This window comes from Dromaius novaehollandiae, chromosome 1, assembly GCF_036370855.1.
Source record: "Dromaius novaehollandiae isolate bDroNov1 chromosome 1, bDroNov1.hap1, whole genome shotgun sequence".
NCBI lineage: Eukaryota > Metazoa > Chordata > Aves > Casuariiformes > Dromaiidae > Dromaius > Dromaius novaehollandiae.
In genome coordinates this window covers 121,430,939-121,443,602 of record NC_088098.1, presented here as the reverse complement: position 1 = coordinate 121,443,602, position 12,664 = coordinate 121,430,939, and the positions used below count along the sequence as shown (strand labels likewise).

Genomic DNA, 12,664 nt, shown 5'->3' with positions numbered 1-12,664 from the left:
TGTTTGTTTGTTTAAGGCTTAGATTGACAGCCTGACTAAAAAATGCCTGACAGGCCTGGGATGATTAGGGATTTGGACAGACCAATTTAGGTGAGAATAAAGGATAGTCATACCCTGTGCTTTGCCATGAAGTGAAGATGCACAGAAAAGGTATGAAAGATTTTTCTACCTGTCAAACTTTTTTAAACAAAACCCTCTGAAAAACCTTCTAGTCCTCTCTGGGCTCTGTTCAGAGGGTGGGGAAACAGAGGACTGCTTCTCACATAGCGTATGTAGTATTCTTCCAGACTTCCCTCATCCACACCGCCAATCTCTTTACTTGGTTCCTACCTGTAGTCCTTCCCTGCAGGCTGCTGTACAATCATTTGCTGTAGAGTTGTCTTGTTCTGCACAGTTTCCCTAAAAATTTCTGAGGAAAAGCTGGCTCAGTTGGCATTGATCCCGTTGTCATCACTGGGCTGTGCTGAGGCGGGGAGAATGAGGATCAGCCACCACAGTGCAAGATATGTCTGCTTAGAAAGTGGGGGCACTGGGACTGCGTGGACTTGTGTTTAGATGATACAGCTGCCAAGAAGTCTTTCTTGTACAAGATGAAATCTTTTGATATTTATTTTCTTAAAAATGCTGAGAGATTTTTGTCTATGGAAGCTGATACTTCATTACAGCAGCACATACAGGAAAAAGGTGTCGTTACTTGTGAGGGGCTGGGGATAGGTGGGAGGCATGTAATCAAATATTTTTTCTAGTCATTTGGCTTTAATGATGTGATTAGAACTTGGCTATATGCTCCTCTTCTTTAGTGAAACCAGGGACCCTCACACTGTGGCTTTCTGATGGGCCTAAGCAGCTCAAATAGAAGTGTAAGAAGAGAAAAGAACAGAACCATTGCAGGGAAACTTGTTTTTTTCCAGAAGAGTGGCTTGTGTCAGTGTTGTCTCTTATTTTCCCTGGGCAGATCTCTTTATCTCAGGACAGTGAAGCTGCACTGATGATGGACTATGCTGCAGCCATGGATGGCTCTTGCAAAAAAGCAAATCAACCCACTGTGGAGGAGCGTATTGCAAAAGTCACTTCTGATGAAAAGCTATCATTAGGTGCTTCAGAAACAGTACCTGATACTGACCCACAGCAAAGTGACCGTAAGGCTTGGGGTTTGGAGAATGGCAGCCAGCAGTGGAACAGCAACATGCTGCTAGACCAGACTTGTGAAGAAATGTCCGGGAGCTCATTAAGTGTTTCAGAAATCGGGAGCATGAAAAAATCTAAAGGTATGTGACCTTACCTCCCCTTTAATGAACTACTGCTTTCTGTACACAATTGGCAGTGTCATACAACACTCTGGAGTAGTTTGTCCTTTGTTACTGATTTTTGTCCTTAAGCTTCTTGCGATTATGATATTGGTGGAAGCAGCCTTACAAACAACAATAAAGACTGGCATCATGCAGCTCTTAGACAGGCATGTCCAGGCTTCCTTATTCATCAGGAAATAGAAGGGCTTATCCTTAGAAGTTGAAGGGCAGATCACTAAGTCCAACTAAGTTATCTAGGAGAGATAAGTGGCCAAATTGTCAATTCCTTGATGAAACCTGTGTTTTTATAAATAAAGACTTGTGCTACACCTTTACTAAAGTGAAAATGGCAAGAGTCCCACAGTTGCTTTCTCTTGTGTTCCTTTCCCTCCCTCATCTCTGAGCACGTAACTTCGCTGCCTTCACAAAAGCATATGTTCAGGCAACTCCAGGGCCAAGCCAGAAATGCACTCTTAACTACCTTTAAAACAGTTTTCCCTTTTCACCTTTTTCATCAATATGCATTTTGCTAAAGAAAATGGAATTGAGGGCGATTTTAAAAATAAATGGTCAGATAATTTTGCTTATATAGTTAAACAATGAATAGTTGCAATTTGAAAATCTCTGAAGGCTCCCACCTGCTCCTTGAACAAGTAGCAGAACAGTCTCACGGGTTGCTTATATAAGCTGCAGAAATTGCTGTGCTGCAGAAATTGCTGTGCTTCTCACCAATGTCCATTCCTCTTTCATTTTATTATTTTGTACTTTTTCCTTACCCAGAGATACTGTAAAAAGGCTTAGTACAAAACCTCGGTATATTGCTAGATAGGAGTATTCCCCCCACATAAAGTATATATTGGATCTCTTTGCCAAGGCTCTCTCTTAGAACATCAAGGTTTCCTGCATTTTCACGGCTTTATTATTCCATCGGATAGTTTAGGATGATACACCAGCAATCATTTTGGCATGGATGGGCAGGCACTAGGAAGTTTGGGGGTTGTTGGGGGGAAGGGCTGGGGTAAGTGTAAGTAATATTTCTCATGCGGAGCCTGGAAAATTTTAGGAAGCTGTACGAGATTTTTGCAAAACCTCTGGACTCTTCTTTAGTATGTTATTCTAAAAGAAAGAAGTGGAAACTTGTATGTGAGCTGTTGCCTAGTTTTGTTCTTCAAAAGCTATGCTTGCATTTTTCCCTGTGTGGTATGTTGCAAAGAGAACAAGCTTCTAAAGATTCTGGTTACATGCTGCAGAATAGGACTGCTAAAAAGCACAAATGATCTCTAAGAGTTTTCTCATCCTAAAAAACATAGAAAACCTGTTTCAAAAAATGACTTAAACATATCTCCTTGTGGAAGTCTTGAATCCATGCTCTGTCACAGTTCAGTAGCTTTTATGGAGTGAGATAGGGTATTTCCACCCCCCCACCTTCTGTTAGCTTTGATAGTTCAAGGTTTCTGTTTTGTCAAATGCTTTCCCTTTATTAAAAAAAAAAAAAAAAAAAAAAAGCCCTGCTTTAAAAACTCTCATGTGTAGTATTTAAAGTTAGAACTGTCTATCATTATCTTTTTTTATTCTTGCATATTTTTGTTTTCTACCTCTCTGACTTCCTCTTTCTTACCCATTCCCTTTTGTAAACTTAAGAGGACTACTATGCCAACCAGAATTAATTGCCTACACAGTAAGTTATTTTTGTCTTTTTTTTTTTTTTCTTTTTAAGGAAATGTAGCTTTGCAGTGGAACACTCACTGTAAAACTGAAGCAAAATGTAGTTTGGCACCTGTTTTCTTCTTCCCCCATCCATTTCTTTCCTCCCTCCAAAATACCTTCCTGTGCTCAGACCTCTTAGCAGACTAGTCTGCTGTAACAAATCATTTGAGTGGTAGATGTGCTATCCAGGTGGGTCATGCAGAATGGACAGCAAGGGAAGGCTTGGAAGGGCACTGTACATTCCTGATCTCTATCATGACCATTCCTGTCCTATCTGGTTATCAATCAGCCATCTTCTCATGCAAACCATGTGTGACCTCATATCTGGATATGCATACACAAAATGCTTATTTTAAAAGCTGCTGCTCAGTTTTCCAGATCTCTTTTCTAGCCTAATTCCTAGAGCTATAAGTATCTTGGCAGGTATTTACACAACCTTCTCGGTAAAAGCTGTTTTGGAATTGGGAAGGAGTGGAAAGAAGTGATCTCTATTCATATCCAGGTAGATGTGGGAGCAAATCTTCCTTCTTTAACAAAAATGAGACTCAGAAGTGATCCTAGCCCTACAAGCCTTTTCTGAGCACCCCAAGCTACTGCTCAGGAGCCTGTGAAGACCAGTCAGGCTGTACAGCATTATTGACATGCTCTCTGCTTATCTCCTGGTTTTAGGGGTGGAGTTGGCTTATGGATCCTGTAAAACTTGAGAAGTAAGCATGCAAATAGCACGAGTATCACCAAGTTTGTGATTTTCCTTACCCTGCCTTCTTAATAGGGGTGCATGCCTCCACAGCAGCTGGAGCCACTGACAGGTAGCACGTGCCAAATTGGCTAGAGATTGATTGGTGGCAGTGAGGACGTGGCAAGCTTCCAGGTAGCAGTGACCTGAGTACCTCCGAACACGCAGCGAGCTTTCACGTCACTGGGCTGCTGCTTGTGCTGACCCTGTGCTGTCCTCAGGCAATGGCTGCCTGCAGTTCGTCAGCTGTGGCAAGTTGTACCAGGTCACCAGCAGGATTTTTGCAGCGTTCCTCACTTCGGTTCTGTTTCCTAACGTGGGAAATGAGTCTGAATGGATAGGACTAAACAGCTGCTTACGGATGAACTCCTCTGTCCTGCCCCTTCTGTTGGCACAACTTCAGCTGCAGCTGCCAAGGCTGCTGGGCAGAGCAGCTGACTGTTAAAACAAAAGCTACACAGCAGTGAGGCCTCATCAGTCCCCACCAGCCTTTGCACAGTAACAACTGTCAGTATCACAGGGTAGAACAGTGTTTCTTTTATGCTGTTGACAACAACTTGAAGTGGTAAGCCAGGCTTTTGGCCTTTTCAAAAAGATCAACCAGAAGGTGATGGGAGAGCAGTCAAGATTCAAATCCATGAGTTCCAGTTGCTTTCAGCCGACTTCTGCTCTGATCCCATCATGCTCCGTGAGAAAATGCATACGTGTCAGGAGCAAGACAAAACATACTAGAATATCTTCCCAGATGCTGAGTGCTTGCTTTTAAAATAAAAAGTAATAATCCCAAGTACATGTTTGTAACTGTTCCAGTCTGAACAAAGAAGCATCTGGCCTATTCTGCAGCTGTTGCTGTGCAAAGCGACATGCAGCCTGTGTGACGTCCTTAGAAGACAATTCTAGCTTTTAGACAGTATCACGTGAAAGAATTATTGTGTGTTGCTTTTTGTATTTATTGCAACCAGGGAGAAAAAGCAGAATCAAGATTGTATGGTGATAGGAATTAGTAGCTGAGCTGAGGAAAAACGGGAAGCTTGATAGTGGCATGGGCACAAATTATGGAAGCTTTGTCAAGGAGATGACTGCCCTCACGTACCGGTCTGACTGCCAGAAGGCTCCTGTGTTGGCTTGCTATCTGGGTCCTCCTCTCTTCAAATTGACTTGTGCCACCTGGACAATGACACCACCCAATTCTGCACAAAAGTAGAGTTGCTATTTTAACATTAGGCTGCTATACTGACACCAGGCTGAGTGTCCCTGGTAGCTCAGAGCGGTTCTCCTGCCAGCTGCCACCACACTGCCTTACACGTCTCAGGCACACGTGTGCATATGGAAAGGGGCAGTGGAATTCTTCAGAATGGTGGCTACCAAAAAATCAAGGCTTGCAAAAGAAGACGCTACTGGCGTTTTGTGTTGTGAACATGAGTCCCTGGTGAGATGCTAGCTGCAATTACCATGGCTACATAATAGGTTTGACACGGTATCAGGGAAAGAATACAACAAAATGAAGCAACCTAAACTAATTTACCACGAAAGGGATTTGGGAGGATTTCTGAGCCTATTGGAAGCAGATGTAATATTTTTAATCTGTTTGAGCTGAATTGTTACTCCTAACAAGATTTTAAAACAGCAAATGCTTCATAATCTCTACTCTAGTTGGTGCTTCCAAATTCTTACAGAATATGTGTTGTCTGCTTGTATGGGCCTACTGCATAAAGGTTGACTACCAGGTACTGTTCTCAGAAACCAACAGTATCCTGCACTTGGAATTAAAATGCCAACTTCATTTTGTGCATAATGGGCTAAAATTTTCTTCTCGGTTCCTTTGATGTGTGAAGCAGCAGAGATGCACTATAGCATTTCTTTACTTCCTGTTTCATTCTTTCCATAAAATATTCTGTACTATTAATCTATTGGAAGGATTGAATATGCCTGTTTGACATGTGAGAACCCAGCATACAACCCACACCAAATGCTGTGCATGTGCGTGTTTGAACACTACCATAGCCTTCAGAAGAGCATTTGAAACTAATAAAGTATAAGGAAGGACGCTTCTACAAGATGCATGGATTGGCTCTTCAGAAATTGAAATCAGAAGATTTGATACTTGCTTGCTCATAGACATGTTTGACCTTAGTTTTCCTTCTTTCAATGAAGGACTGTTTCTGCAGTACAATTGAGCTCATCTTCCTGAACTTTTGTGCTAACTTTAAGAGTGTATGTATATGCATATATCTAGAACTACCATAGTCTTTCATGAATCTAAGCGATTCAGTGTGCATGATACTTGCATGGAATGAGGAGAAGCAGAGAAATACATATGTCTGTGCAGCCTAAATTTCCTAGTGGTGTTCAGCTGGGACAGGGCTGGATCAGCCGTGGGGCGAGGCAGACTCAGTAGCACGTAGTGCATGTATGTGTGCCTTTGGCAGAAAGCACAGTAAATACTTGAGTTTACCACTATGTGAAGTAATGTGAATGACTTGGTCCAAGACAGAACTCATGGACTATTATGCCCACTAGGTTAGAGACCATAGATATTTTTCCTTTAGTTTTAAAATGCTATTAGCTTTCTAACATGGCTTTTGCACTGAATAGTTAAAAGGGTGAATTTAAATCAGAAATACTAAGACTGAGGCTTTTTGCAGTACTGTTGCAGTTATAGTTACAGCTGAGACCTAACAGGAAAGCACACTGTTCTGTCTAAAGTGTCCTCTGCTGTTTGTGTCTTCAGGTGGGATTTTGAAAAAAAGCGCAAAACTCTTTTTTCGCCGGCGGCATCATCAGAAGGATCCAGGAATGAGTCAATCGCACAACGATCTTGTCTACCTGCAGCAGCCATTGTCAGAGGAAACACGCAAGAAGGGAGGGACACTTTCACGTATCCTTAGCAGGAAGCTCCTTTCCAAGAACAAAAGCAAGAACAAACTGAATAGTGCTTCAGCAGAACCATCCATATAAGACTGAACACTCTCTAATGGGATACTTGCACATCAGTTGATCAGTTGTTTACAGAGCAGTACTAGAGAATACATATGCAGCTGATGACTTGCATAAAATGATGTTCACTAATACAGTGGTCCAGGAATAAACAGAAAGCTTGTCTTTCATTTATTTTTTCCAGAATGCTTTCCTTTATAATTAATGAGTTGCTCCTCCAAATACAGGAAGTGTGAATTGTATCATGGCAGCATTTGGAGGATTCTGTGGTTTGTTGCAGAAGATGAGGGAAGATAGGGAATGGTGCAGGTGGGGAGGACTTCTATATGAGCACCTAGTTTACATTAGCGGAGAGCTAAGAACTGAAAAATCCTACCTGCTATATGAGTGAACCACTATAAAAGATGTGACATATCACTGTGCTTCCTTACTGCAACACGGAATAGTAGCAACGCAAGTCTCAACTTGGTTTTCTAGTCAGGCTGAAAGACAAAAGAGAGACCCAGATCCAGTTTGTGTTGTAATTTGGAAACGGTAAGTTTTTAGAGGCAGAACTAAAATGCTGATTAAGATAGCCTGCTGTAATAACTGTAGCCTGCTGTATTAACTGCTCAGTCCATGTAGGTGGAGAGATGCCTTTGATATTAGCCATAAATCAATAAATTATGCAAATACTTATCCTAGCATATTGTATAATATTCTGTGCATAAGTTATGCTTAAAAACAGAACTTTTTCTAAGTCTACCCAAGTCTACTTGCAAACAAAACATATAAAAATTCTTACATGTAACTTTTCTTCCCTATGTGAGAAGCTGCATTGCTAATGCAACAACTTGTCTTAGCGCTTCTAATTCCTTCTCTCAAGTACTTGTTAGACAAGTATATTAATGATCGCATCAAATGCAAAGCTAGGAGCAATAAGTGTTGAACAGAGCATATTTAACCCTACATAAGCTTTCCATTAGACAGCTTGTTTTAGATGCCAAACTCTTACTGAGATCTTAGAAAATGCAGTTGTGAAGAGAGCTTATTTTAAAAAAAAAGTAATAATCCCCTAACTTCAGTTAGTAGAGGTATCAGTGTTGTCACGTGGTGAGTGGTTGGCTGGGCTTTAGACTTTTTCATCATTAAATATAGCAGCTGGCTCCTTAAAATGAAAAAATGGTGAAAGTAAAGGTGTAGTTCTTTTCTTAGATATTTAAAAAGAAGAGTGAAATATCAGTCGGTGTTTCACAGGCAGCATCTTTTGTGCATACCTGTACTTTTCCATCGTATACATTCCTACTGAGAACAAAGGACCAAGCCTGTTCTCTTTAGCCAAGAAAAACACCCACTACATCAAAACTACTGACATAAATGGATGACAGATTTGTGCCTGCTTTGCCAACAGTGATTTTCTTCTCCCCTTAAAAGACTTCTTGTTTGCATAAAAATGGCAGATAATTGGGCTTACACTTTAAAGCATCCTTCAAAAATAGAAATTAACTGAAAAACAGAAATACCTTTCAAAACTTCTGGTGGGTTCTGGGTTCCCTGGCAAATATTTTTACAAACATTATAAATCTAGAGGATTTTTTTTAATTTTACGAACAAACTATTCAAAGAAATGAACTGCCAAAATCTTTTAACTGAGCCTACTGTTTAAAAATACAGTTTTTATGTAGCCTAGTAAAATCACTGTGGTAGTACAGCAGTCCAGACTATCAAACAGTTGTATGTTTAAGCATGCTGCTTATTATGAAAACACTTGAAGGCATTTTAATATTCTATGTTTAAAAAATTTTTGTTACACATGAGTATTCTAGACCTTTAATGTGCTTAGAAATCCCAGGTCAGTAATACAGGTTCGTCCTGCTTAAATGTGCTTGAAAAGTTTTGTTTATTGTTAATTTAACACAAAGTAGAAGTTAGGCTTCTTCATTTAGGCTTCTTCATTTGCTCTATAGCAGCTCATGAGCTGAGCATTGAAAGACTGATATTGTTCCCTCAGCATACACTTTTTCCCATTGACCTTAGTAGGAGCTCTTTGCGTGATGGGGAGAAATGAAGTCCCTATCGTGTTTTAAATGCTCAGTCTTGTTTGTTGAAGGAGAAAAGTAAAACTGAGCACTGAGCTCAAGAAATCAAAGTGTAATTAAGGTGAGACTAAGTTCCATGTATAACACCCCCTTACACTAAAAGCTAACAGCTGTAGAATTGGGAATGTAAAGGGATTATGTATCACTACTTGAAGTCTGTTCAAATTACTGAACTGGGATTTTAATTTACAGAAGCTTTTTTACTGTAGAATGTGGTGGAATTAATGCTGAGTAACTTGCAGAACACAGGAGTAGGGTTTGCTTGTATATTACCCCAAAGAAAAATGAGCCTTGGAGGTGGTTCTTTTTTTTTAAAAAAAAAATCTTTCTTAAGGTCTTGGTGATTGCCTAAATGCATGTCTTAATGGTGGGGACTGAGAGTATTCAATACTGCAAACTGTTCATAGGTTTGAGCTTGCATATATTGAGAAAGAACTAATTATTCAGATGAGGAAAACAAGGCATTTGGGGTAAAAAGGGAAGCTTGTTTTTTAATTGCCTTCACTCCTCAGGAAAATAAACATTGTTTGGTTTGATAATGTGTTCAACCTCCATATCTGGCTGCTGTGTTCCTCACCTCTTCCTACACCTCTACAAGTAATTTCTGTAATGTAACAAACTAAAGTACTAAACCCAAATAGACAGTCGAATTCCTCAGTAGTGATAACCTCAAAAGCCCATAATACTGAATCCTGTTTCTCCACCTCAGGAGGTTGCCTTTTAAGATCAGGAGATGTAAGCCTGTATTTTGTGTACTAGTAGTTATGTTGGTGTGAGTTAGGTCCTGACTACCTGTGTGAGCTATGCTACAGTTCAGAGTAGGAAGGACAGGATTTGTAAGCTGGCAGAATTAAAGCCGGGACTAATCCTATCAGGTGCTGAGTATTTCCTCTGCAGTTGTCTGAAAGGTGCCAAAAGGAACCTCCAAATTATCAAGATTACAATCTTAAAAATTTTAATAACTACACATTAGAAGAGCACAGTAGATCAAATCTCTGCATTATATTACATAGAAAACTTTTTGTTTTCTGTCCTCTAATTTTATTACTTCAGAACAATATTTTGGAAACAATTCATAGAATCTTTCTTCTTTTTTGCCCCTCTTCTTACACTTCTGTGTTTCTGGATGTGATATATAGCAAAGAAAGCATAGTATTTATTTTATAAAGGCTACACTGTGAAGGTTTGTTTTTCCTTTCTAAAGAATTTTTCTGCCCATAATTGAATCATCTTAACCTGTGTTTATGGGGTTTGTTTTGCTTTATGGTATCTTAGGTTTTCATTTGCCTTGATGCAGAAAACCTGCATCCTCACCTAAGCAAGATTTTCCTCAGCTTTAATGGAAATTTTGCTAAGATCTACAGAAATTTATTTTCTCTATGTAGATTAAAACAATAAAGCTACCTATCTCTTGAACGTGAAGGCAAGCTAGGTGACTTTATTGAAGTGATTGAGATGGAGGGAAAGGATCCTTTATCCCTAGGTCACCGGTATTGCATATCCAATTCACTTCAGGAAAAAAAGTCATTCATTTTACTCCTAACTATATATGAAAGTTGAAAGGTTCGAGGCAGCAGGAAGGAGAAGGAACACGGTAGTGGAGAAAAGTACATATTCACTTAACAAGCAAAATACCATTAGCAAACTTGTTTGATTGTTTGACGTAATGGAGGTATCATAAACTGTACAGGCATGGATATTGGGTGTTATTCTAATGCTTTCTAGTAGATTTTTTCCCCCCTGTTGTTTGAGAGAGACTTTGGTGCTCTAGGTTATACAGACCTGTAGTTACTGTCCAGCTCTAGAAACAACTTGGTTTTTGGTGCTGCTTTTTTGGAAGGAATCTGTTGCCTGGTAACGATACCAATTTTGAGGACCAGTGACATTTTACACTAGTTTCTGGCACTGCCTCTCCTTGCTATTTCTAAGGTGGCTTTCAAGTGAATGCGTTCTGATGTGTATTTCTTGTAACGTTTGGTTCTTCTGATGTGTGAAATATAATAGGAAAAAAGGGTGAAGCTGTCTACATGAAATGCTATCAAAAGTGTATGGGGAAACAAAGTAGAGCCTTGCTCTTCCTCTAACATCTCTTTCAGCTCTGGTAATTCTAGTTGTTACAAGGAGCAAGAGCTCTATACAAGGTGAGAGTCACGAGACTTTCTCAGTTTACTACAGTTTTTAACTTGTAGAGCTGAAGTTTGAGATAAGTGCTTATCCTGGTAAAGAATTAAGTATACCATAGCTCGAGGCTAAGACAATTCCCATTGTGAATGGGAACAGCTGACCTCATACTTTGACCCCCACAGGACCTACGTGGATTTGTTCAGGTGTTTACAGTGAGGGTATGCTTCACTGTGTGCCTTGATGACAAACAGTTCAAGATTAACTGTTTAACAAGGGTGACTACTTTAAGTCAAGGGCGAACAATATCATTTCACTTGGGATATCATAGCTGCTGCTATGCAAAGTGCTAGTGTGGTGTGAAAGTAACTGGGAAGAAAGGGACTGGGGTCTTGCCAATACTGTAACTTTGTATTTCCCAACAATGTAGTATGCTCTGATATTCCGGATGGGGTAGAACATTTATTCCTAGCATTCAACTGTGACAGTCCCTTCTTCTGTGTTTTTTTTTCTTTTGTGTGTGTGTGTGTGTGTGTGTGTGTGTGTGTGTGTGTACACACAAATAAGTTGATACAATTAAAAAGTCTATGATGTACAGATTTATTATATCACTAAAAAGCTTGAGGATTTTTAAAAGAAATACCTACTGCTGTACATACAATAAATGCTAACTGTCTCTGTGTAGTGTGCTGTCGTACCTAGTCAGCCAAGCATAATAGATGGTATTCTTCTACTCTCCTTCACTAATTTGACCTGTTGCTTAACAGTCTCTTTATCTGTTTATCCAGGAGGAGAATCCTCCATTCATAAAAAATAATGTTGTTCATTACTTTTCTCTAAGTTATATTGTGTTATACTAAAAACAGTGGTTCTTTGGGGTAAGGGAAAGTGTTCAGGCACAGATCTCATAAAAGACAGCAATACTAACATGAGCACTGTCTGGGAATAACCTTAATCTTGGGTTTGTTTTACTGAAAGAGGTTCTAAATTACTGTTTCCGTAAAGCCCTACCAAACTAAAAAAAAACAACCAACCAAAAAAAAAAACAAAAACAGGCATTCACATGAAGACAGCCACAATGATATTTACTCTTCCCTCCACAAAGCAAGTGAAGCTGTACCTCCTTTTGCAAGGAAATTGTATGTTAGCTTACTGGGAGTTACTGCCCACATTTATATGCCTGTTTATTTCATATTCTTGAAGTGCTTAGCTGAAACTCCCTAACAGTCTCACAACAAACCTTGTTACTTTTCCTTCCTTCTCTAATTTTGGGTGGGCTTTTTTGATGGTGGTTTTTTTAAACTTGTGTGATGCCATTAGTATACACTAGCAAGAATGACAAGACAGATCACAGCTGGAGTAGGAATGAAGGTATCACTAACTTAGGTGCCACACTCTAGCCTCCAGTTCATCATTCTTAAACAATAAATGGAAGATGTCTTCTTTTTTTTTTCTTAACTAATCTTTCTATCCCAGAGCACCTGGTGTAAGATGTGAGTTTGCAATGTGATGTTAACTTTGCAGAAAGGTAGGAATATTAAAGCTTAAATATATGAATCGTTTTAGAGCAGCAGGGTCCAGATTCACATGCACTGTAAGTCCAGACTGCTACAGCTAGGAAATGTACATCTAAATATTCTGAATTATTTAATATTTATTCTGATGGAGTGAAGGCATTGCAGCTTTGATCATCATGCTTGTGCACTGGATGCTGAAGCAACCCAGGCCGGGGCCCAAAGACTTAGCATAGTGAATGTGATATGCACAGAAGTGTGTGGGGAAAAGGAGTAAAAGCA

At 39.7% G+C, this 12,664-nt stretch overlaps 1 protein-coding gene across 2 annotated transcripts in view; it reads left to right on the top strand.

Moving 5' to 3' along the window:
- Positions 1 to 11,548, top strand: part of C2CD2 (C2 calcium dependent domain containing 2) — a 43,622-nt gene extending 32,074 nt beyond the window's left edge. For both annotated transcript variants that reach the window (XM_064525423.1, XM_064525416.1), the window contains exons 13-14: positions 956 to 1,268; positions 6,464 to 11,548. In XM_064525423.1, coding sequence (XP_064381493.1) covers positions 956 to 1,268; positions 6,464 to 6,690 — 540 coding nt within the window. In that variant the 3' untranslated portion in view covers positions 6,691 to 11,548. The remainder of the gene's footprint in view (positions 1 to 955; positions 1,269 to 6,463) is intronic.
- Positions 11,549 to 12,664: the final 1,116 nt, after the last annotated feature.